Source organism: Alnus glutinosa, chromosome 8, assembly GCF_958979055.1.
Source record: "Alnus glutinosa chromosome 8, dhAlnGlut1.1, whole genome shotgun sequence".
NCBI classification, from domain to species: domain Eukaryota; kingdom Viridiplantae; phylum Streptophyta; class Magnoliopsida; order Fagales; family Betulaceae; genus Alnus; species Alnus glutinosa.
In genome coordinates this window covers 3,746,816-3,770,060 of record NC_084893.1, presented here as the reverse complement: position 1 = coordinate 3,770,060, position 23,245 = coordinate 3,746,816, and the positions used below count along the sequence as shown (strand labels likewise).

Sequence of the window (23,245 nt, the reverse complement as noted above, 5' to 3'; positions counted from 1 at the left end):
TCTCCTCTTTATTTGGGCCAATTCGAATGAGGTGTTATGTGTGTTACCCATCACGATGCGTAATTGTCATGCCACACTTGTTAGTTGTCCAGCATATATATATATATATCTCTGAGTTTCCGACCCCCTCTTTTTTTAAAAAAAATAATAAAAGAAAAGAAAAGAAAAGAAGGATGGAAGGGGTAACCACTGTAACTACTATCTTTGGGCATTACCATAAAGCTTCTCACCCGTTATAAAATATTTGGTTTTAGCTATAGCTGTCGCCTAAACAGCGAGCCCGTCACCACAACTCCTCCGAGGCGCAAATTGGTAAAGTCCCTTGCTGAGTAGTATCTGGTTCATGCAACTACTACTGCAAGCAGATTCGAACACGCGATTACTAACCTTGATTATGACTACTTAAATTGAACAAGAAAGCTAATTAACCACCCTCTTCAAATTGAGCATGAAAAACAATGGGACTCTCCTCTCTAATTCTCTACAATTTGGATAGGGAATTGTAAAGAGCTCCAATCCCTTACTTTCAGTCTGCATTGATCACGTCAAATCGGCGGCCATTTTCTTGGCAATGCCTCCTGCAATTCGGCAATCCAAGTCAAAACATGAACGTTTCTTGAATCTTGGTAGCTTTCCATGTTATTAGAGTGATAATTCCCAATTGCACTATCCTGTGTGTAATCGATGTTTGGGCCAACCTGCTTTTGCATATAACTTGAATGAAACTCAATGGACCACACTATGACAATTCACATCTTCTTAATTACCTGCACAATTAGGTTATTTGTAGGGATGCTTCCTTAAAAAAAATATCAAACCGCCATCTAAAACGTTGTTTTGTCAACATATGCTTTGAAAAGTGACCATACAAGTTCAAGCTCAAGCACGATTAGGTTTCCTTTGGTTTTTTCAATCCTGACTTACCCTTAAACATGCTTGGTTCTAAAAGATGTTACTGAAAATATATTTTTGCCTTTGGAAAAATATATGCTTTCAAAAGATGAAGCAAACATGTTTGGCACTGGGAATTGGTTTTAAAACCAAATTCAAACACGAAACCACGTGGTAGCTGCCATGTAGATTCGTCGGCCACACAATGGTCGCCCTTACATATTTCACTGCCACATAGATCTCGCAACCACCAACTACTCGGTGGTTGCTATGCGGGTCTAACGGCCACGGAGTTATGCAGTCATGCATTCAAATGTTCTGTTATCAAACATGTTTTGATCTATAAAATAGACAACAAAAACCAATACATCCAAATGTAATGGTTTTTTTTTTTTTTTTACTCTTTAAATTTTGAAAATAAAATTTTGAAAACACAACAGAAAACATTTCAGGACTGGACCTATTATTACAAAGCAACAGGTTTTTAACAAGCGGCCAGGACCTAACCCTGCATTATGGTCCAAATGGTCCATACTCTAATGTTAGTCTGCCACATATTGGGCTTATTGAGGTGCAAGATTTGTTGGTTTCCCTCATTTTTGGCCGTACGAGTGGCCACAAACAAACACCATTTACTCTCCAATGGCTACGGCCCAAAGCTTACTCTGTTGCAGAAATGGTCCATGGCCTAAACATAGTGTACTTCTTTCCTGATGGTGACCTATATTGATCTTGAATTAAATCACAAGTTACTAAAATTTACACACCTCTTAGGCTCTTCCTGCATCAAAATTGATTCATATTTTTTTTAATTATAAAAGAATAACCCATTTACCATACCCATTTTATATTAGTTGACTAACAAGTTTTAAGTGGCATTACATATAAGCCAGTAAAAAAAACTACTTATAATATGTCATGTCAACCAAAATGAAATAAGTATGAAAGAAGGGTATAAAGAGTAACATTGTAAAAACCGTGAACCTTGCATATACTTTGGGATTGAAAGACATGTTAATCTCTTGCATATACTTTGAGTTTAAGAAAATGATAAAGACACCGTCATTTTACTCTTACCTTTTACACTTTTTGACGTGGCACTACCATGTCAGGCCTCCGATCCAAAAAGAAATCAACCATCACATTAGCTCAAAAAATTTGCCCAGCCTCTCCGAGTCTCCATGGGTGCTCAACCACTCTGAGAGGGGTGATCGGCCACCCCAAGGGTAGTGTGACCACCCCCGAAGTGTGATTTGGTAGTCATGGTCATGGTTGCCAGATCGATCTCGATCTCCTATTAGGTGGTTGTTGTAATCACCAAATCAGGTGGTTGGGGATTGTTGGGTGGCGCCAACTAAGAGATGGTGGGTGAGTATTTTGAGAGTCTCCCTAGCATTACTCCAGCAGGGTTTAAATCTCTTTCAATCCTGTCATCTTGGTTAATCATCTGCTTGTTTAAATCTCTTTTTTTATGCTAGGTAGGTTTAGGTTGGAACAACTTTTTTCTACGTCACCGACCAGTTAAAGCTGTACCTCTACGTACTAAATCAATTCACAACAACACCCAATTCATGTTGCTCTTTTTTCTTCAGTCGTTTTCTTCTCATTGTTGATTCTGCAAGATGTGATCAAATTAAATGGGGAACTGCCATTAGAACATGTACGTGCTTTCAGCCAGCCAAAATCTAGCACATCTTGAACTTTACTCCAAGTGGCCAACCACTTCCAGAAACTAGGATTGTAAGCCACATGTGGCAAACATTGGAACTACTATATATCATATATGCAGAAACCAGGTATGTTTGTCAATGTGTTTTGGGGGTGTTTTTCTTCTATTTTTGGTTTGAAAAGTGTTATTTAGATTGTTTGTTAATATTTTTGTTGTGAGAATTAAAAGGTAGCAAGGGAATATTCTGGGGTTGATGGGATTATTACAAACATTCTAGTATTCTCGATCCCCTGTCACGGATCGAGAATACTAGTCTATAGAAACATGTCTCTTTCCATAGGATGATAGGAAGATGTTGTCCTCATTCATGCAAGTGATGCAACCACACTGTTAGGGCTAAAAAGCCGGTTAGCAAAAATTGCTAACCGCCTCCGCCAACCGCCTAGGCGGTTGGCGGTTTTCAAATAACCGCCAACCGGTAACCGGGAACCGGTTTTTCAATTTTTTTTTTTTTTTTGGGTTCTTTTGTTTTCTTTTTTAGCTATTGGACCTGTTTTGTTTTGAACCTTTTTTTTTTTACTAGTTTTCTATTATGCAATTTGTTAAATTAGGCTATTGTTTAAAATACAAAATTACGAATTTGCAAGCAATTATGCGTTTACATAAAATCAATTTGCAAGCAATTATGCGTTCATAGTGGACACACCATATTCAAAACACAAGTCAACTATCAACACACCTCTTAGACCCCTACATTCACAATATCAAAAAATCAAACCATATTCAAATAGTTCATAGTCCACACACCCACACTCACAATATGAATTGATTCACAACATCAAAAAATCAAACCATATTCAAATAATCCATAGTCCATAGTCTACAAGTCCACTCACCCACACTCACAATATGGTTTGATTCACAACATCAAAAAATCAAACCATATTCAAATAATCCATAGTCCATAGTCTACAAGTCCACTCACCCACACTCACAATATGGTTTGATTCACAACATCAAAAAATCAAATCATATTCAAATAATCCATAGTCTACAAGTCCACTCACCCACACTCACAACATTGTTTGATTCACAACATAAAAAAAAAAAACCATATCCAAATAGTCCAAAAGTCCACACACCCACACCCATCAATTATCAAACCATATCCATAGTCCATAAGTCCATACTCAAGAACAAAACCATCTTGTGGAAATAACAACACGACTCCTATTCGGTCTTCTAGCAAAATCCTGTGGAGATAACAACAATAAATATTATAAACTTAAAAAATTGACAAACTAAGCAATTGCATTGTAATATAAATATAATGACAAGTCAAAAAATGATAACCTTCCTCTAGGAATAAGATGTGTCAGTCGTCATTGAATGAGAATGATGATTCTTAGGCCCATCTACAATAGAAAAAGTTTGAGTTAAATAAATAAATAATGAAAAGTAAATGAAATGAATTTATAAATAACTAATTCATAAAAATTTACCAGGTTCATCATAGCTTTCCATAAAGTCCTGAAACACTTCCTCATAGATCATTGGGCGATTCTTCAACCAGTCTTGTGTGCAAATCAAGGCCTCAACGGTAAGCGGAGACAATGAACTCCTAAAGGTATCCAATACACGTCCTCCGTTGCTAAAGGCAGACTCAGAGGCAACGGTGGAAATAGGGATGGCCAATACATCACGAGCTATGGCTGCGAGAGTAGGATATTTTGGTGTATTAACCTTCCACCAATTTAAGATGTCAAAATCTATAATATTTGCTTCACACCCATCCAACAAATATTGATCCACATCCGACCTACATTCCAAGTCATTCTCTGCGACAAGGTGTTGGGAAAACATATTCCTATATTGTGTCTCTTTATCTCCATCACCACAAATAGGATTGACATCTACTCTTCTTGTATCTTCAACAATGTTAGATGACTCCCCTACTCCCCTCCCATGAAACTTATTGTATTGCTCAATTAAACGATTCAGGAAGTCTCTCACTTTTGCCTCTATTTGATCCGCCCACATAGGCCCATTACATTTTTTCAACCAAAACACCAATGCCTTCATCTTGTTGCGTGGATCAAGAACAAAACCAACATACAACATTAAATTGATCATATCCATAGTCCCCCAATACTTTTCATATTTTTGTTTCATACTAAAACTCACAGAACTCAAGACCTCATCTTCACTGAGACAACCATCATTCAAAGTATTTTGAATAATACAAAGTTGCAAAAAATATGAATTGGAAGTGACATGAGTTGAACCAGAGAACTTCAATGTAGCTTCATAAAAAGTTTGCAAAAATGTCGCAAATGCCCTAGCATTTTCCCAATCAATAGGTTGAGGAACAACAAAATGATTATGCTCATCCTCCCCCAATAGGTCAAAAGCTCTTTGGTACTTCTTAGCAGTGGTCAACATCAAATATGTAGAGTTCCATCTAGTTGGAACATCTAAACACACCATGTTTTTACATTTAATTTTTTCCCGTTCTATACACTCTTTAAACTTTGACATCCTCTCCGGTGAAGACCTCACATATCTCACTGCGTTCCTTATATTAGTAACACAGTCACCTAAGTCTTTCAAGCCTTCATGCACAACAAGGTTTAAAATATGAGCGGCACAACGCATGTGAAGAAAATCTCCTCCTAAAACAGTATGACTCTTGTTCTTCATCCTCTTTCTCATATACTCAATCCCCACATCATTGGCTGAGGCATTATCGACTGCAATAGTGAACACACTATCAATCCCCCACTGAGTCAATGCACTCTCTATCATTCTTCCAATAGTTTCACCCCTATGATTGGGAATTTGGTTAAACTTGAGAATTTTTTTATGAATCGTCCAATCAGAGTCTATGAAGCTAGCGGTAACACACATGTAGTTTATATTTTGCAGGGATGTCCATGTATCGGTAGTGATGCATACCCTTTTACCGCTAAAAAAAGTCCTCAACCTAAGCTTTTCTTCTTCATACAATTTCAAACAATCTTTTTGTAAAGTGATACGACATGGCACTTTGAACCTAGGTTCAATTCCATTTATCAATTCCCTAAACCCATCACTCTCCACATGCCTAAAAGGCAACTCACTTTTGATGAAATACCGAACAATCAAATTTCTTATATTGTTTGAATCATACTTCATGAATCCAATTTGGTTACCACTACCACCTTCTACCGGTTTCTTGAATGACATTTGCAACATTGTTTGGTTTTTGGGTAGTCTTGAATCTTTTGATTTCTTAAGTGGAGAGTCTGGGCAATTATAGGTAAGGTGGTGCATCATGGCTGAAGTGTCATTCCTCTTATAATGACACCCTATTAACCTATTGCAATAGTTGCACATAGCTTTAGGGTTTTCCTTATCGATCGGTTACACTTTTTTAAAGTGACTCCACACAATGGATTGATTCACAGGTGTTTTTTTACATTGTGACTGTTGGGAACTGGAAGGTGTGGGGCTTTCAATATTTGCAGTGGAAGGTGTTTCAGAATTGCCATCTACCATAATAGGGGTGGTTGCATCACTCAAAATGTCTGACATCTGTTATTAGATAAACAATAAAATTTATTTAACCGAAAGGAATAAGAATCACACCTCAAAACAAAAGAAATATCATCTCAAATAAAGCAATCGAAATTTAGATCATAAAGCAATCGAAGCCCGAGTTTATCATCAATGAACCAATAATCAATAACCAATAACCAATAACCAGTAATTAGTTTAACTAGAATAAAACATCATTCAATAAAGAAAATCCACACACACAAAATTATTTATTGGTATTTTTTTCCTAGTTATTGTCGCATTAAAAAAAAATGTTATCTTGGCTTCTAATTGCCATTTCATTTTATTGTACAGTTTGGATATTTCTCGTTTGGTGGAAGCACAGTTATTTGTGTTTTTGAGAAGGTAAAATATGTATGGCTTTTTAAATTGGCAGGATCCATGGCTCTAATTCTAATTAATTAGGAATCATAAAAAAAAAAAAAAAATTTACCCAAATTTTTGTTTAGGACAGTTTAAATTAAATCGTGATTGAGGTTAATTACATGATCAATGTAATATATATATTACCAGGAAAAAAAAATGGTTAATTAAGAGTGGAAACCATATATAGTCCCTTTAATGAGTAGGAAGGAATTGAATGATTCCTTTTTTGATTGACTAGCTAGAATCATGAGTGTATCATGATTTATGACTAATATCTTTGAATGTGATTTCATGCTGCTTCTTTAGAACTTTGTTGTTGGATATATATATATATATATATAAATGAATATGAGTGAGTGATCTCTTTTAAAGATCTTCCATGGACAAGCTAAGAAAAAAAACCCGACCTTTACGGTAAAAAAAAGGAAACTTGAAACAGAGAAAAAAACTAACGGTCCAATCAACCGTGTCTTCCAGGAAAAGAAGCCAAAATTTTGCGGGAGAAAACCTGAGAATGGAAAGAAGAAGTCACTAAATGGGATGGAATTTCTCAGAAACATCCTCACAATCTCTTCTCAGTTTCTTTTTACCCAGGAATCCACCAAGACCCACAGAAAGATTTCTCTGGCCTCTAAGAAGATGAATTCTTTTTTAAGCTAATAATTGTTTTTGTTTCTTAATTAATTAATTGTTTGAACAAATCAAAACAAAAACTAAAACAAAAACAAACCAAGACAGAAACTAAAACAAATCAAACAAATCAAAACAAATCAAAACAATAATAATTCAAACAACGGAAAAAGAAACCCTAGAAGTCAACCCTATATATTTGGAAAATTGAACACCACAAAAGAGACAATATCGATTATTGAAGATCTGAGATAGTTAAGAACAAAAAAAAAAAAAAAATAACAAATTATCAAATTCAAAGACCCAGGAGAATTAATAAGCGAAAGAAATAAACTATAAAAATTAAACATAAAATTCTGAAATCAACGAAAGGTACCTCGGAGGCTCGGAGAGTCAGTGGAGACCGAGTGAGGAGTGACCGAGTGAGTCGAGTGAGACCACTGAGAGTCTGAGACAGTGAGACGGCGCGAGACGAGAGTCGGGAGAAAGGAGAGACGGCGCGAGACGAGGACCGGATAAGTGCGCACTGCAGTGTACTAGTGTAGGGTTAGGCTGAATGAAACGGCGCCGTTTTGGTGTTTAACACCAAAACGGCGTCGTTTTATATATAAATTTTTTTTAAAATATATATATATATATATATATATATATATATATATATATATATATATATATATATATATATATATATATATATATAATAGGAAAGCCGGTTACCGGTTATACGGCTTTCTTAAAACCGCTAACCGCCTTTTTAAGGCGGTTACCGGTTACCGGTTACCGGTTTTTAGACGGTTTCAACGGTTATCCGGTTAACGGTTATGGACGGTTAGCGGTTAGCGGGAGGTTATTGCGGGCGGTTATTTTCACCCCTACACACTGTGACAAAAGACAAGTAGTTTCTAGTACAAAGACGAAGCAATTCAATCCAAGTTGGAGCTCTACCAATACCAGACATGAGAAAAGACACAAGTCACATTAACTTTTACAAGTCATAAGGATCTCTTGGCCTTCATTTCTGATCAGAAGCAATGGCAATGGCCATTAATTATACAATTCAAGAAGCCATGCAAATCCAAACCATTTTAGATATGTCATTGTTGTGGATTATATGCTCTCTCTTTTTTTCTGCATTAGGAAAGATCAGTGTAGAATAATACAGAGATAGTGCGGTTGAAATTAGCTTTAACACAGTGGTCTAACCACTAGTAATGTGAATGATTATGAGTGTGGCAGTGTGGCTATGTTTGTTTCAGTCCAGTTATATTATTTTTTTGGGTTTGACTTAATTCGATTTGGAAGAGTACCGTAAAATATATTTGGATCCTCTCCAATTCAAATGAACTGGTAAAATAAGTTTGGTTTCTGGCTTGAATTGTTCCAACTATTTTTGGTTGTATCCTTGTTATCAAGTGGGGATGTAGCTCAGATGGTAGAGCCCTCGCTTAGCATGCGAGAGGAACAGGGATTGATACCTCGCATCTCCACATAGTTTGCCTCTTTTGTTTTGTCAGAGACCAAATAGCACAAAATGAACCTTAAACGGTTAAACCAATCAAAATGCTTGTCCGCCCTCAATACTCATCCTTAACTAATCGGCAATGCTCGCTTAGGTCCCCTTTTTTCTTTTTCTTTTTTCATTTTAACAAAAATACAAAAAAAAAAAAAAAAATGTAGATTGATTCACTTTTGTAATAGATTCAAGAGTGTATTTTCATTTTTATACTCATCTTAATTGATTCACTAACTTATTGTGAATATGTACACCTAGCTCATGTTTGGTAGATAAGAATGGAATAACTATTCCGTTTGAAGAGCTATTATCCTAAAATAAGAAAAAAAAACAAATTGAGAAATAGAGTAGTATTTTTTTAAAAAAAAAAAACAAAAAAAAAAACTCATAGGTCGCATAATAACATTATTTTTGGGGTGTAAAAATAATAATTTTTTATGAAATAACTTTTAGAATTCAAGTATTCTAAGAAACTTGATTCAATTCTAGTGAAGAAATTTGGTCAATTTTGTGTTATCACAAAACAAAAGAATATGAATAGTCATTACATTCCAATTTCTTATATTTCTAGTAATACACATTCTTATTCCTAAAAAATCACAATTTCAATGTACCAAACGTAGCCCAAAAGTTAGCATATCTTAACATATATTAGAAAATCATTCCGCATCTCTTAATTTGGAGTTTGTTATCCAAAACTCTAAAATCTTAATTCCATCGGTCCACCCCCACCACTAATCTGATTTGGGGTTTGTTATATCGGCCTAATGAGATAATGATGTAGTATATAACATTGATCAAACAAAAAAAAAAACCCTCATTTCATTGACACCCTTAAGATTATCCACTTTAAATACTTCATAGTAGATATATATGTTTCTTAATTGGACCTAAATGCGAGTGCAACTATAAGAAACATGACATAATCTATACAATTACAAAAATAGACAATATATTCATCTCTATACATCTCTTCCTATCTAATTCACCAATCTCAGCAGATATTACTATTAGCGAACCATAATCTACATTTATTGGTGAAAAAAAAACCCACATTCACTACAAAATTAAAAGACAAAAAAAAAAAAAAAAAAAAAAAAAAAAAAGAAGAAGAAGAAGAAGAAAAGAAAGAAAGAAAAAGAAAAAGAAAATTAATCAGCTTCTTGTAAACCACCGAGGACAAGGGAAGCAACCAACAAGCCAGCACCGCCAACCGCGAGTGTCCCGGCTAGCACGGCCTGCGCCGCCACCAGCCCCGCAGAATCATCTGGAATCACCACGATGACCACCAGCGCCGCCACTAGTATTGGTAGCGCGGCGGAGGCGAGAGCGGAGGGCGAGAAGCCGGCGGCCTTCTCAAGCAAGCTGAGCAGGCCGATTTCCTCGGCCTTGGAGAACACCCCGAGCTTCTCGATGGAGGTGAGAGTGAGGCCCAGCTCCTCTGCCTTGGAGAGAAGGCCGGCCTTCTCCACGTTGCTCAGGACCTTTCGCTTCTCGAGCTCCTTGAACACGTCCACCTCCACTTCCTCCGACCCTTCGTAGAATATGCCCGCCCCGAACCACTGTTTCTCCCAGTCGTTGTCCAACTTGTTCACCTGCGCTTTTTCTTATTGGTTGAAATGGGCTAATTTTTCTAGGAAAATTTTTAAAATCTAATAATACAATGGATGCGATTACTTCCTGTTTGGCTGCCAAGAAAATAAAAAGGACTCCAATGCTGTGTTGGGTTATCAATGAACTGCGGAAAAACAATGGATACAACAAAACACAATCTTGAAGTGGAATGTAATGCTATTTTTGGGTTTTGGGAATTTTGTAAGGAATTAAACTGATATATGGGATGATATGGACTGTGTTTATGGATGAGAATGAATGAATTTTGTGTAATCCTCTGCCTAAATTAAGCACTCCTAAGCCTTTTCATGTCCATATTTCAATCTAAGAGCAGAAAATACAAAACTAAGACGTTATTTTTCCATCTCTTTCCCAGAATTTTCTCGACAGCTAAACATGAATCAAAGGATACTCGTGGAAATGGAAATGACAAAAAGAAAAGGCAGTACCTTCTTTTTGGGTGCCATGCCGACGACAGTGAGCGATTTTCTGGCCGGAAAAACGCGGGCAAAGGGAGGTTTAGAGGATAGGAAGTGGTTGGATTCGAGCCCTCGAAGATAAACCGCAGCTGAAAAGGGTGCAGTGACCGCCATTAATGGATGATCACAGAGAGAGAGAGAGACACACACACAGAGTTTCAAAGTTCCCAGAGGCCAGAGCTGTCTCTCTGTTTGAGAATTGAGATTTCTCTTGGTGAAGGGAACTGCCACGTGGGATGGTGGACGTTGAGATAAAAGGTCAAGAGTACTCCTGTGAGTGTAATCTATATATTCTATAGTTGTATGCTATCCGCCAATCAAATTGGTGATAGCTTTATCCCGGAATGCGATCTATTATCTTGAAATTCTATTTAACTTTGTATTGTGATTACTTGGCATGTAATTTTCAAAGTTCTTAATAAAAAGCAAAGATTTTTAATGTCTTCCTTTTTTAATATAAAGCTTTTACACAAACTTGCTCCAAAGATTGAAGAATAGCCGCCTCGGTAGACAGTGTATCACTTTGTAGATGTGCCACAAATACCACCGTTGGAGATTTTAAGTAGGCTTGGCAATTCGGGTCAGGTTCGTGTCGACCTGACTGACCCGATTACACAATCGAGTTTAACACGAACTCGACTCGATTATTAATCGAGTCAAAACTTGTAACCCGGATCACACGGGAAATCGTGTTCACAGCCAAAAAAACACCAAATCTAGGGCTCCCAAGTTCACAAACCAAAAACTCAAAAAGACACAGCATTGAGTGTCTGAGCCGCTGATTCGCTAAACCTCAAACGGCGAGAAGCCGTGAGTGTGAAGTCGTGAGTACATCCAATCCGAAGGTGAAGCTATGCGGCTGTGCCTGTGAAGAGTTAAGACAGTGAAGTGAAAAGAAAAGTGATGGTGGAAGACTGAAAGTGTGAAAGGAGCCAAGGAGGGGAGGCGTGCGGCGTGAAGATGGTGAAGTGAAAACACTGAAAAGTAAAGTGATGCGGGTAGGGTTTTGCCTTGGACCAAAAGTGACGTAAAAAAAAAAATGAATAACAATTGGATCATAATCGTGTTTGGTGGGTCACTCGCAAGTTGACCCGCCAAACACAATTATAAACAATCCGATTATGACCCGAACCTGATAAGGCCAAACCCAAACTTTATTTTTTTCCCGTCGTGTTCATGTCGGGTTTGCGAATCGTGTCAAAAATTGCCTAGCTTAATTCTAAGGAAGTTATTTTTTAGTGAGCCCATTATAAAAGCATGTCAAGACATACACCATACAATTTAAAAGCTTAAGCATATCGATTTGGGCCCAACAAATGCTATATAAATCACTCATTCTTCTTACATCTTAACAATGTGGGAACACTTCACAACTGCACCCAACAATCTCCTCCTTACTTGTAATTCTCTTCCACATTGACTTAACTCCCCCTCGCCTGTGAGTCTTTTTTACATTTTCAAGAGTGTCGAGCGTACCGGGCAGAAACAAACGCGTCCAGACACTTCTCCTAAGAAACTAACCATGGCTCTAATATTAATTATTGGGGATTCCTAGGAAAGTCCTTTTTTAGTGAGCCCATTATATAGCATGTTGAGACATCACACAACCCAAAAGCTTAAGCATATGGGATTGGGCCCAACAAATGCTATATAAATAACTCACTCTTCTTACATCTTAGCCAATTTGAGAACACCTCACAAGTGCACTCAACAACTATGACTGAAAACAATTCAACATAGTTTTTGCATCATCGATCAATTGCCAGTATTGTCTCCAACAATGTCCTTCCTTCCGCAAAGTACGTATTATTTCTAATGCATCTCCTTTAAATATGACATGTTGAAGCAGCAAGTCTCTACAAAATTTCATCACCTTTCATACTACCAAAGCTTTAGCTACTACCAGGTAGGATATATATGACTTGTGGAATACATAGATGCCAACACACTCCCCTCGCGATCTTTGAAAATTGTACCCACACCAATCTTTTTTCTTTCTTTTTTTTGTTTACTGTTCCATTCATGTTTACCTTTATCACTCAAAGTTGCTTGATTTTTCTTCATAGTCTTCTTGATTGTGTGAAGCTTTATGAATTCATCTACTAATTCTTTTGAGCTTCTTACTAATTGAGAAGGGTGGGTACCATCACCTCCATAAAATTAATATTCCTAAGGAGCCAAATTCTTCTTTTAATTGTAGCCATTAGCTCCAAATCTTCCTCATTCTTTTTATTGCATTCGGCTGTTGATGATGGACATATCCACATAATATCGCCAAGGCCATAACTTGTGTAAAGTCATGGCAGAAATTAGGCTTTTTGTTGCTCACCAATGAGAAGTTGGCACGTGAGCTTAGAACAAAAAAAATGAAATAGAATCAAAACACTCGATCTGCATCTGATTGCTTCATCGTTTATCACTGCTTAGAAGAAGAACAAAAAAAAAAATAAAAAAAAATACCCTCTCTGCCATCTAATTTCTTCATATTCTCTTCAACGTTTACCATTGATGCAATTTCTGTTTGGAGAGCGACAAAGTGAGGGAAAGTGAAGGAAAATTAGAGAACCGTAGGTGGAAGAGCAACTGACCAATGTTGGCAGAGCAGTGTTCGGTGGCGTGGCAGCATGGTCCAGCACAGGCGTTGGCAGCGTGTTCCGGCCTGGGCGGTGCAGCCAGTGTCCAGACCCACAACATCCAGACCCACATTGGAGGAGCAACGTTCGGTGGCGTTGGGTTTGGCCTGGCTGTGACGGTGTGTTCCGAACCGGGTGTTTGTGGCGTTTTTCGGCCTGGGCGATGCCAGAAGTGTCCATACCCACGTCAGAGGAGCAACATTCAGTGGCTTTGGGGTTGGCCTTGTTGTGGCGGCGTGTTCCGACTTGGTCAGTGGTGGCGTGGTCCGATAAGAGCGTTGGTGGCGTGGTCTGACTTGGGCGGTGCCGGCAGTGTCCGGCCTGACTGTGATGGTGTGGATTTGGGTAGGTGTGGTCTCTTTGTTCTCAACTTGTCTGAGAGAGAAATGGGGCAAAACAATTGTTATAATCCAGTGTTTCAACAACACTTGAGTTTGTTGAGTTTTTTATTTTTATTTTTATTTTTTATTTTGAGATGACGTGCCAATATGTTATTGGTGGGCAAAAAACCCTTGTTTTATGCCATGACCTGACAGAAGTTGCTCTCAATTGTTACATGCCCTCCATAAAAGGTCTTCTTAACCACCATAGAGCTCTAATCTTCTAGATCATCTTCCACAAATTACTATAAATTGGAGTTTTAGAACTTACCTGTAGATTTTTGTAACAAACCTGGTATTCGGGACAGAGCCAGACATTTTAATGAGAGGGGGCCAAATAATTTTTTTTCTTAAGTAGGGTTAAAGTATAGAGTAATGCTACACATCATCCCTTTGTCCTCCTTTTGTCCCCCCAAAATTGATGTAGATCTTAAAATCACCATTGAATTTTTGATATATGACTATTAGATTTTGATCCAATGGTGATTTTAAGAGCCACATCAATTTTAGGAGGACAAGAGGATGATGTGTAGCATTTTTCTAAAGTATATATATAAATGCAAATTTTAAGTAAATTAAACATAACCCAATTTTGATATTTTTATTATAACATTCAAATTAAAAAACAATAAGCAAAAGTAAAAAGAGTTTTTAGAAAGAAAAATAAATAAATAAATAAAGAAAACCGCTGTCCAAAGATTCTTCACAAAAAAAAAAAAAGAAAAGAAAAAAAGTCTCAGTTATTTTTTTCACACATTCTTAAAAAATCGAGCTTGGTCAAGCTTGTGACTCCTCAAATCCACACCTGTCTTCTTCCAATGCACTACTTTACTAAACCCTTTTCGTTTACTTTGAACAAAACATCTATAACTTTGTAAAGATCCTTTCATTATTACCTTCTCAGACATGTCAATTGCTACATGTGAACTATTAAAGAAAAAAGTTTTGACAATGGTTGAAAAGATGATAAAAGGGAAGGGGCCAAGGAAAAAAAAAAATCTTGCTAGGGGCCTATAAGCAAAAAAAAAACCTTAATTTGATTCATCTAAAAATAAAATAACTTAATTTAATTTTTTTTGTTTACCTTTAAGTTTTATTTTATTTTTATTTTTCTTAAGAGTTGAGGGGGGCCATGGCCCCCACCGGCCCCCCCTCTCTCCGTCATTGCCTGGTATGGTAGTTGGGCTATGTTGTAGCCCATGTTTTATTTTTAGAGTTAGGCCTATTCAAGTAATAGTTAGGCCCAGTAGTTAGGGGCCAAGTCTATAAAGGCATCTCCAACAGAGTTGCTATTTTAACCAAAATAGCCAAATTTGACCATTTTTGCACTTTTTTCCTCTCTAGTAGATTATCCTCTTTAACGTTTTTTTCCTAACAGTGAACAGTGAATAGGCAATGCTGCCTATTCACTATTCATCAGTTACCGAATAAAATAATCAAACAAAATCAACCGAAACCCATATTCTAGAACAACCAAAATCATCACCGCAACCAACCGGTGTTTTCTCTCCTTCATCACCGCAAACAACCAAAATACATTCCCGAAATCAACCAAAATCATCACCCATTATCAAATGATCACTGCAACCGACCAAGAACAACCAACCAAAATCATCATAAATCAACAATAATTAAAAGTAGAATCTTAATGAAATTACCTACTGAAAATTCCTCAGAAATCACCGGAAAATAAGAAAGATAAACCCCTCCCAAGCTCTCTCTCTTTCTCTCGTCGATGGTCCGTGTAGATCGGGCCTCATTTCGTCACTGATTTTCGATAAAATGGAGGAATCGTTCTTCGATGTGTGGAGTTTTTGAGTCGGCCTTCAATCGCCGAGACATTCGTCGACAAATTGTTGTGCGCAGTACCAATATGGGTGGCAGTGATGATCATGCTGGTGATCAGGTGGTCGTGGCGGCCTCGGTGGACGGGCCTTCTCAAAAATCAACAACTGATCCGTGTAGATCGGGCCTCATTTCGTCACTGATTTTCGATAAAATGGAGGAATCGTTCTTCGATGTGTGGAGTTTTTGAGTCGGCCTTCAATCGCCGAGACATTCGTCGACAAATTGTTGTGCGCAGTACCAATATGGGTGGCAGTGATGATCATGCTGGTGATCAGGTGGTCGTGGCGGCCTCGGTGGACGGGCCTTCTCAAAAATCAACAACTGATCTCCCTCATCTCACAGTCTCTCTCTATCGTTTTCCCCTCTCACTCAATCTCTCTCTCTCTCTCTCTCTCTCTCTCTCTCTCTCTCTATATGTCCTTTGAATGGAAGAGAGGAAAGGAAAACAAGAAAGAAGGGGAAGGAAGAGCCGGGTGAAGGGAAGAAGTCTCTGGAGAAACCGAGAAAGAAGAGAAAAAGGAGAAGAAAAAATAATAAAAAAAGATTGGGAAATAATATTTAAATGGAAATAAAGAGTTAAATAGTAAATCTGTTTGAGAGAATATAGGATAAACAGTAGTTAAAGTATAGAGTTAGCTTTTTTTACTAGCTATTATAGCTTTCATTGCTGGAGATGGCCTAAGACTAAAAGATTTTGTAAAATCAGAATTTAATTTTAATTTATTATACGAATTTCGAAGTTTAACTTTGTGAAATAAAATTTAAAAATATTTAAAAAAATTGAATAAAATATAATTTTATTTTTTTAAAAAAAGTATAAAAGAAATAATATTATTTTCTACTTTATTCTTAAATGGTTCGTTTTTGCCAAACGAACCATTTAAGACTAAAAAAAATAAGGGATAATGGCACCGTTGGTCCCTGTGGTATGCCATAATTATTTTTTACTCCCTATGGTTTAAAAAGTTCATAGGAGGTCCTCGTGGTATACAATAATTACAAATCGATCCCTAGCGTCAAATTCTGTTAAAATGTTTAACAGATTCCGTCAAATTTTACGTCAGCGACACGTGTCGCCAATAAAATGGCGATACGTGTCCATCATAATAAAAAAATATAAATTTATTAAAAAATAAATAAAAATACTTATTTTTTTTTATTTTTTTTTATATATATTATTATCTTTTTTAAAAAATAAGTATTTTAATTTATTTTTTTTAAAATTTATATTTTTTTTATTAAGATGGACACGTGTCGCCAATAAGATGGCAACACGTGTCGCTAACGTGGCATTTGACAAAATCTGTTAAAAATTTTAACAGAATTTAACACTAGGGATCGATTTGTAATTATTGCATATCACGAGTACCTCCCTTGAACTTTTTAAACCATAGGGAGTGAAAAATAATTATGGCATACTACAGGGACCAACGGTGCAATTATCCCAAAAAAATAATTGTAAAGGCATCGAAGAAAATAAAGCTAATTCTACTTTTAGAAGGATCAAGGCAGTTCATAAGCTAGCTCTTTCAAGTGTAAGACGGCCTCTAACATAGTTTTAACTCCAGGAAGGTACCTTGAGGATAATATTTTTCTCTAAAAATTATCAGGATTATGCAGCAATCTCCGCCATTGTTTTTCCAACAATGCCAAATTGAAAGCATTTCAGGTCTCCTCAGTCCACCTTGAGATTTTGAAAATCTTGTTCTAGACCAACTCATCTATGCATATATATTTGGGCATTTGGAAAACATTTGGGCATGGATGAATTAATTTCCCGGCATATAGATTTGGGCATTTGGAAAACATTCATACTATAGGAAAGAATGGCTTGAATATTGATTTGAGAAGAATTTTCTTTCTCGCTTGTGACAAGAATTTTTATTCCATCCTTTGAGTGGCTTTTTATTAGAAGTTGTTTTTACATTAAAAGTCCATGTTCTACGGTTTTATAATATTGGGGCCGTTAGGTTCGCAAAATAGACCATTGAAATAAAATGATTATTTCTATGGAATAACCATTATTTTATTAGGTAGTGACGTTTTCCTATGAATAATTATTCCTTTTATGAAAATGAATACATATTCCTTTAAAAAAATTAGAGGAATAATCATTCCTTAAGGAATAGACAACGTTTTCCAAGAAAAGAAAAATTATTTTATTTTATTTTAACCCTTCAACCCTTTAAAAAAATAAAAATAAAAATAAAAATTGAAATATTGAATTGCTAGTCAAGTTCGAAGGCACTGAGGGTGGTCATACCACCTACGAGTTCTTCTGTAGGTGGCCGGCACCAACAACATTTCAACAATATATATATATATATATATATATATATATATATATATATATATTAATTTGAGTTTTAGAAAAGAACAAAAAATCACGTGGAGTTTTTTTTTAGAAATTTTGATTCAATTCTAATTATGACATATATTTTGTCACCAAATTAAGGAATATGATAACTATTCCATTTTCCTAATGGAATACCAATTAGAGTATGTATGGATTACCCGAAAGTTAGGGATTTGATGATAATTGTTTTGCCTTTGATAAAGATTATATTACATTGAATTAATGATTTGATGAAAGAAAACATAAACCTAAAAGAAATTAAAGAAAAGGAATGGAATGACAAAATATAAACAATAAATTTTACATGGTTCGGTCTATGATCTATGTCTATAAGATAAAGCCCAAAGGCTTACATTATACTCTAATTCACTTGATGAGTTTATAATACAAAAATACTCTATTTATAGAGCTTATAGATGAAATATAATCCCAATCAAATCCCTTAATTTATGGTGATTCAATATCATCAAATCCTTTTATCAAGGAGAAATGATCCCTACACTCATTTCTCTACGAATCATTTCTCCATCAAAGGCAATACAATTCTTATCAAATCCCTAACTTCAGAGTAATCTATATATACTCTAACATACTCATTCCGCATACCAAACAAGGCTTAAGTCTATTTAAACTAAGTCTTAGAATAGAGCATATATTTTTAGTAGATATAATATATTTTTGGCTAATTATAAATTCTATTAAACCAACTTTAAGTCTATATATATTTTTCTCGTGAAATATGTTTGATAAAAGCTTTAGTGTATTCTCTCATTATCCTATAAATTTAATAACTAATTTATGTGTGACATTGTGGATATACTTTTAAATCAATCTTCATTAAAAAAAAAAAAATCAATAATTAATATATATATATATATGAGCTGTAATTCATGGGGACGTTTTGCTGCCCCTCAACTGTCATTTTTTAATAAAAATAATAATTTTTAAACATCAGAAATTACTTTTTTATTAAAAATTAATTTTTTATTAAAAAGTGACGGTTGGAGGACGGCAACCCATCATTTTCCTATATATATATATATATATATATAGGAAAACCTATTCTTATCCAATAGGAAGAAGAGACGTGCCGCTGACGTGGAGGATAGACTTTAATCAAGAATTTTGTGGGGTCCTGATTGACATCAATAGGCGTGGGCCAGTTTCGTGCGGGCAAAGCTGCCTAGGTTCGTGAATCCTTCCAGCGTTAGGTCCTCAGACGAAAGAACGACCCACGGTTATCACCTTTCTGCGTGCTGCTCAAACAACACAGCCGTCTTTCTCTTCCTCCTCTTGAAAGGGTCAATTTGTTGCGAGAAAAGCAAATCCATGTAAGAATTTTGTCTTCTCTTTCATTTCAATCCAATATCACAAGTGGGTTTTTCGTGGGACTTTCTTTCGCTTCACAACGTACTCTTTTTCTTTCTTTCTTAAAGGGTTCTTTTTTCCTTCATTATCATTTACGGACTATGAATTATGAATTATGAATGATTTATGATTATAGTTTTATTGTGAAATGTGCAGTTGATGATTTTTATGAATGGGAATGTATATGATCACGCTTACCAAGAACCCAACATGTCGTTTTCTTTTATAAATTCTCTTAGTTCTTTGTTGTTCTGCTATATAATAGTATTATTTTTCTAGGTTGTATCACGATGGAGACTATTTGTAATGCTGCAAGCTGCATAAAAATATTTTTTTTATGTTTATCCTGACAATTAGCTGTTAATCCAAAACAAAATTTTATACCAAGTATATGCCTATATGATTTTATTAATAATTTTATTTTTTAAAGGGTTTTATTTATTTATTTGTTATTCTTTAAAAAATAGTAAACTATAGAGTTAAAGCTGTCTTCCTGGCAGTAGTGGGCACGGCTCAGATCATTCCATTTTAAAGGCTGTCTATGGCAGATAAGCATAAGGGTTTTAATTTTTTGACTTCCTTGTATTGGTTTACTCGAAATTTTACCTTTCTAGAGTATGAAATAGGATACAAGAAAAATTATTTTATTTACATTGATTTTGGCTATTGTTAAAAAGGTTTCTTACATCATCTTGTTGGGGTCTATATAAGTGATCAAAGTCTAGTTTGTTTGATTTGTCATTCCTATCTACCTCACACTCATTTTCTTGCTCTCTTCCCTTGCCTTTTGTTTGTTTTTTGAGTTGTAAGTCTCTCTTTGTCTCTCTTCTTTTTTTAGTAAAAATGAACTTTCTTGCTTCCTGTGTTCTTGTTGTGAAAGGTTGATTTATCTGCATATGTTTTAGAGATAACAACATCGTGAAGAGAAGATGGGCAATCTGTTCTGTTGTGTACAAGTTGACCAATCCACGGTGGCTATCAGGGAGAGATTTGGCAAGTTTGACGAAGTGCTTGAGCCAGGATGCCATTGCTTGCCTTGGTTCCTTGGAAGTCAGATTGCTGGCCATCTCACTCTTCGGTTGCAGCAATTGGATGTGCGATGTGAGACCAAGACAAAGGTTTGTAAATGTCCATAACTATGGAGATGATTAAACCTTTGTGGATGTGTGATGCTTGTTTGTTTATCTGTAATTTAGCGAAGGCAACTTTTTCTCTTAAATAATCTTATTATTTCCTTGTAGCATAGTTGAAAATTTCCTCTGTATTGCCTAGGTGCATCCATATTGAGGTAACTGCTGATACCATCTGTTCTTACCTTGTTATGTCACACTCAGAACTCAAAACAAGCATGATAACCTTTTGATTTACATTAAATCCCCCAATATATGTAGAAAAATTCTCATAGAATAACCAGGGAAACTAAATTTTACAGCTCATGTAAGTTATTAGCCTTAGAAAAGAAAACAGAAAAAGGCAAAATAGAGTGTCCATATGAGCATGCTCAAAGCATATACTAAGTTTTTTTTAACTATTAAATTACGCTGTTTTAATGAAGGTTGATTTGTTTTCTTAGTGCTATCGAAGCGCCTTTTGTATGCTAATCTTTTATTTTTGGAGTTCAATGGAGGAAATTCCTTTTTATATAAAAAAAAATGATAATTTAGAAGGAATTACTTTGGTAAGGCTGTTGTTGCTTGTTACATGTGCCTGGGAAGTAGCATCTGGGGTGATTGCTTTTTGTGATCATTTGTTCTACAGGACAATGTATTTGTCAATGTCGTTGCATCTATTCAATACCGTGCTCTGGCAGACAAGGCAAGTGATGCCTTTTACAAACTCAGCAACACAAGAAGTCAAATCCAAGCCTATGTGTTTGATGGTAGGAACCAAATATCCTACTGTATATTACAGTGACATGCATATGACATGATATAATATCTTATGTATATAAATGTATATCCTGTACTTCATCTGTAATTAATTACTTATTTTGTTAAGTATCTTTTACATTTTTCTATAGTTTAATTTTATTTGTCATAAGTATTATCAGCTAAATGGAGTTGCCTTTTCCATTAAATTAGTAATCAGAGCTAGTGTCCCAAAGCTCAGCTTGGATGATACTTTTGAGCAGAAAAATGAAATTGCCAAAGCTGTAGAAGATGAACTTGAAAAGGTAGACTTCCCATCGATCAATTGTAACGTAATATCATGGAGCTTATATTGAACTTGTGAAACTGTTGTTCGTGATTGCTTACAGGCTATGTCTGCTTATGGGTATGAAATCGTACAAACACTCATTGTTGATATAGAACCAGATGAGCATGTGAAGCGAGCAATGAATGAAATCAATGCTGGTATGTTTCATCACCATTTAACAAAGCATTAATTTGCTTCTGATTTCCTCCATTCCTTTGGATGTCTTTGTTGCTTTGCTATCTAAGTTCTAACCCATCTCAGTGTTTATATGGATATGATAAATCTCAATATCATCTCATAAAGTTGTCATCGTTTAATGTATAAAGTTCTTGGCCTAGAAGATTGCCAGGGTGGTAACCTGTCAAATGGTTTACCAAGCAACTAAATCTAGTATTACTTAGATGATTACAGAACATGCTGTTTCCTGGAAATAAGAATGCGGCAGGTTCACGAATTTACATTATTTTAACCACATGCAAATCAAGAATGCTGAACTGTTCTGGGGACGGTCCATTTGTTAATGCTTTCCATTATGTTGTCAAGTCAGTGCACCCTATTTTAAAGGGAAGATGGTATTTTAATTTTCCTTTTTTTTTCACATGCATATATTTTTCTGAAAAACATTATATTATCAGCTGCAAGAATGAGGGTGGCAGCTAATGAGAAGGCAGAGGCTGAGAAAATCTTGCAAATTAAGCGAGCTGAGGGGGAGGCTGAGTCTAAGTATTTGTCTGGGCTGGGTATTGCTCGCCAACGTCAAGCAATTGTGGATGGCTTGAGAGACAGTGTGCTAGGCTTCTCTGTTAATGTGCCGGGGACCACTGCAAAGGATGTTATGGACATGGTACTTGTTACACAGTATTTTGACACCATGAAGGAAATCGGCGCTTCCTCGAAATCCTCTGCTGTGTTCATCCCACATGGACCTGGTGCCGTTCGTGACGTAGCGACTCAAATTCGTGAAGGACTTCTTCAGGCTTCTGCTACCCAGGAGCGTTAGATTTTCCATTTTTACGCCTTTTAAGTGTGTTAAAATGAACTCGATGCATGTTGATCTTTATCTGCAAGTTTCTGGCGTGTTGTAATGTTGATGTTAATGTCAAATTCTTCTGTGAATTATGATTATCACTATAGACAGGAGGCTTGAAGATGTTCCTATCCTATAGGCTACACTGGTCTGGAAACTTTTTTAGTGTTCTTCATGCTGAAACTTGAATCTTGTGCAATGTCTTTATTCAAATGAAAGATGAGAAAGAAGAGGAAATGTGCTTATTCTTTAAAAAGAGCTAACAGAATTGTCAGTGGCGTCAGGTCACTTTGCTTAAAGCTTTTTGTGCAACTAAATTGGTCAAGGTTTAATGCCTCTTCGGACCTCTTATCTAAAATCTTTAAGTATTAAAGATTTTACTATAACTCTCTCACAATCTCACGTGGCAGTCCGCATTATGTAAAAGAGAAATGCTACACATACTTTCAAGTGCTCATTTCCTGACATAGCAATGAAAATCACCTTTGGATACCACACGTTTTTTCATTTGTTATTTCATCCAATAATAATTTTCACTATCATGTCTTGGAGTGAACACTTAAGGAGTATGTATAGCACTTCTCTTTGTGGAAATAAGTACCACGTGTGTGATAGTTCACATTTTAATAACTAACGTGGTAAGTGTCATATGAATTGTCAAGTTAATTTGTAAACGTA

General features: G+C 35.9%; 3 protein-coding genes across 5 annotated transcripts; 1 reads left to right on the top strand and 2 right to left on the bottom strand.

Annotated features, from left to right (window-relative positions):
- Window positions 1-3,919: 3,919 nt before the first annotated feature.
- LOC133875143 (zinc finger BED domain-containing protein RICESLEEPER 2-like) lies at window positions 3,920-5,365 on the bottom strand. The gene is made up of 4 exons (XM_062313161.1): window positions 4,745-5,365; window positions 4,384-4,642; window positions 4,063-4,272; window positions 3,920-3,975 (listed from the first exon to the last, which is right to left on the bottom strand). The coding sequence occupies exons 1-4, from the start codon at window positions 5,363-5,365 to the stop codon at window positions 3,920-3,922; spliced, it is 1,146 nt and encodes a 381-aa protein (XP_062169145.1).
- A 4,236-nt stretch (window positions 5,366-9,601) lies between these two features.
- On the bottom strand, window positions 9,602-11,022 carry LOC133875441 (uncharacterized). The gene is made up of 2 exons (XM_062313576.1): window positions 10,730-11,022; window positions 9,602-10,261 (listed from the first exon to the last, which is right to left on the bottom strand). The coding sequence occupies exons 1-2, from the start codon at window positions 10,871-10,873 to the stop codon at window positions 9,818-9,820; spliced, it is 588 nt and encodes a 195-aa protein (XP_062169560.1). The 5' UTR covers window positions 10,874-11,022; the 3' UTR covers window positions 9,602-9,817.
- Window positions 11,023-19,143: 8,121 nt separating this feature from the next.
- LOC133875350 (hypersensitive-induced response protein-like protein 1) lies at window positions 19,144-22,750 on the top strand. 3 transcript variants are annotated; one of them, XM_062313462.1, is made up of 6 exons: window positions 19,144-19,307; window positions 20,225-20,462; window positions 21,103-21,223; window positions 21,426-21,517; window positions 21,602-21,698; window positions 22,176-22,750. In XM_062313462.1, the coding sequence occupies exons 2-6, from the start codon at window positions 20,274-20,276 to the stop codon at window positions 22,538-22,540; spliced, it is 864 nt and encodes a 287-aa protein (XP_062169446.1). In that variant the 5' UTR covers window positions 19,144-19,307; window positions 20,225-20,273; the 3' UTR covers window positions 22,541-22,750. The 3 variants fall into 3 exon arrangements, with proteins under 3 accessions (XP_062169446.1, XP_062169444.1, XP_062169445.1); XM_062313460.1 differs by having other exon boundaries at window positions 19,145-19,307; window positions 20,250-20,462; XM_062313461.1 differs by lacking the exon at window positions 19,144-19,307 and adding an exon at window positions 19,992-20,149 and having other exon boundaries at window positions 20,250-20,462.
- Window positions 22,751-23,245: the final 495 nt, after the last annotated feature.

Excerpts from the sequence above, each read along its gene's own strand:
- LOC133875143 (XM_062313161.1), bottom strand. The coding sequence starts at position 5,365 with ATGATAGAGAGTGCATTGACTCAGTGGGGGATTGATAGTGTGTTCACT. Across the intron at positions 4,643-4,744 it reads AAGATGAGGTCTTGAGTTCT|ATGAAGGCATTGGTGTTTTG; the intron begins GTGAGTTTTAGT and ends CCACGCAACAAG. Across the intron at positions 4,273-4,383 it reads CGCAGAGAATGACTTGGAAT|CCATAGCTCGTGATGTATTG; the intron begins GTAGGTCGGATG and ends CTACTCTCGCAG.
- LOC133875441 (XM_062313576.1), bottom strand. The coding sequence starts at position 10,873 with ATGGCGGTCACTGCACCCTTTTCAGCTGCGGTTTATCTTCGAGGGCTC. Across the intron at positions 10,262-10,729 it reads GCATGGCACCCAAAAAGAAG|GTGAACAAGTTGGACAACGA; the intron begins GTACTGCCTTTT and ends GAAAAAGCGCAG.
- LOC133875350 (XM_062313462.1), top strand. The coding sequence starts at position 20,274 with ATGGGCAATCTGTTCTGTTGTGTACAAGTTGACCAATCCACGGTGGCT. Across the intron at positions 20,463-21,102 it reads GATGTGAGACCAAGACAAAG|GACAATGTATTTGTCAATGT; the intron begins GTTTGTAAATGT and ends TTTGTTCTACAG. Across the intron at positions 21,699-22,175 it reads AATGAATGAAATCAATGCTG|CTGCAAGAATGAGGGTGGCA; the intron begins GTATGTTTCATC and ends TTATATTATCAG.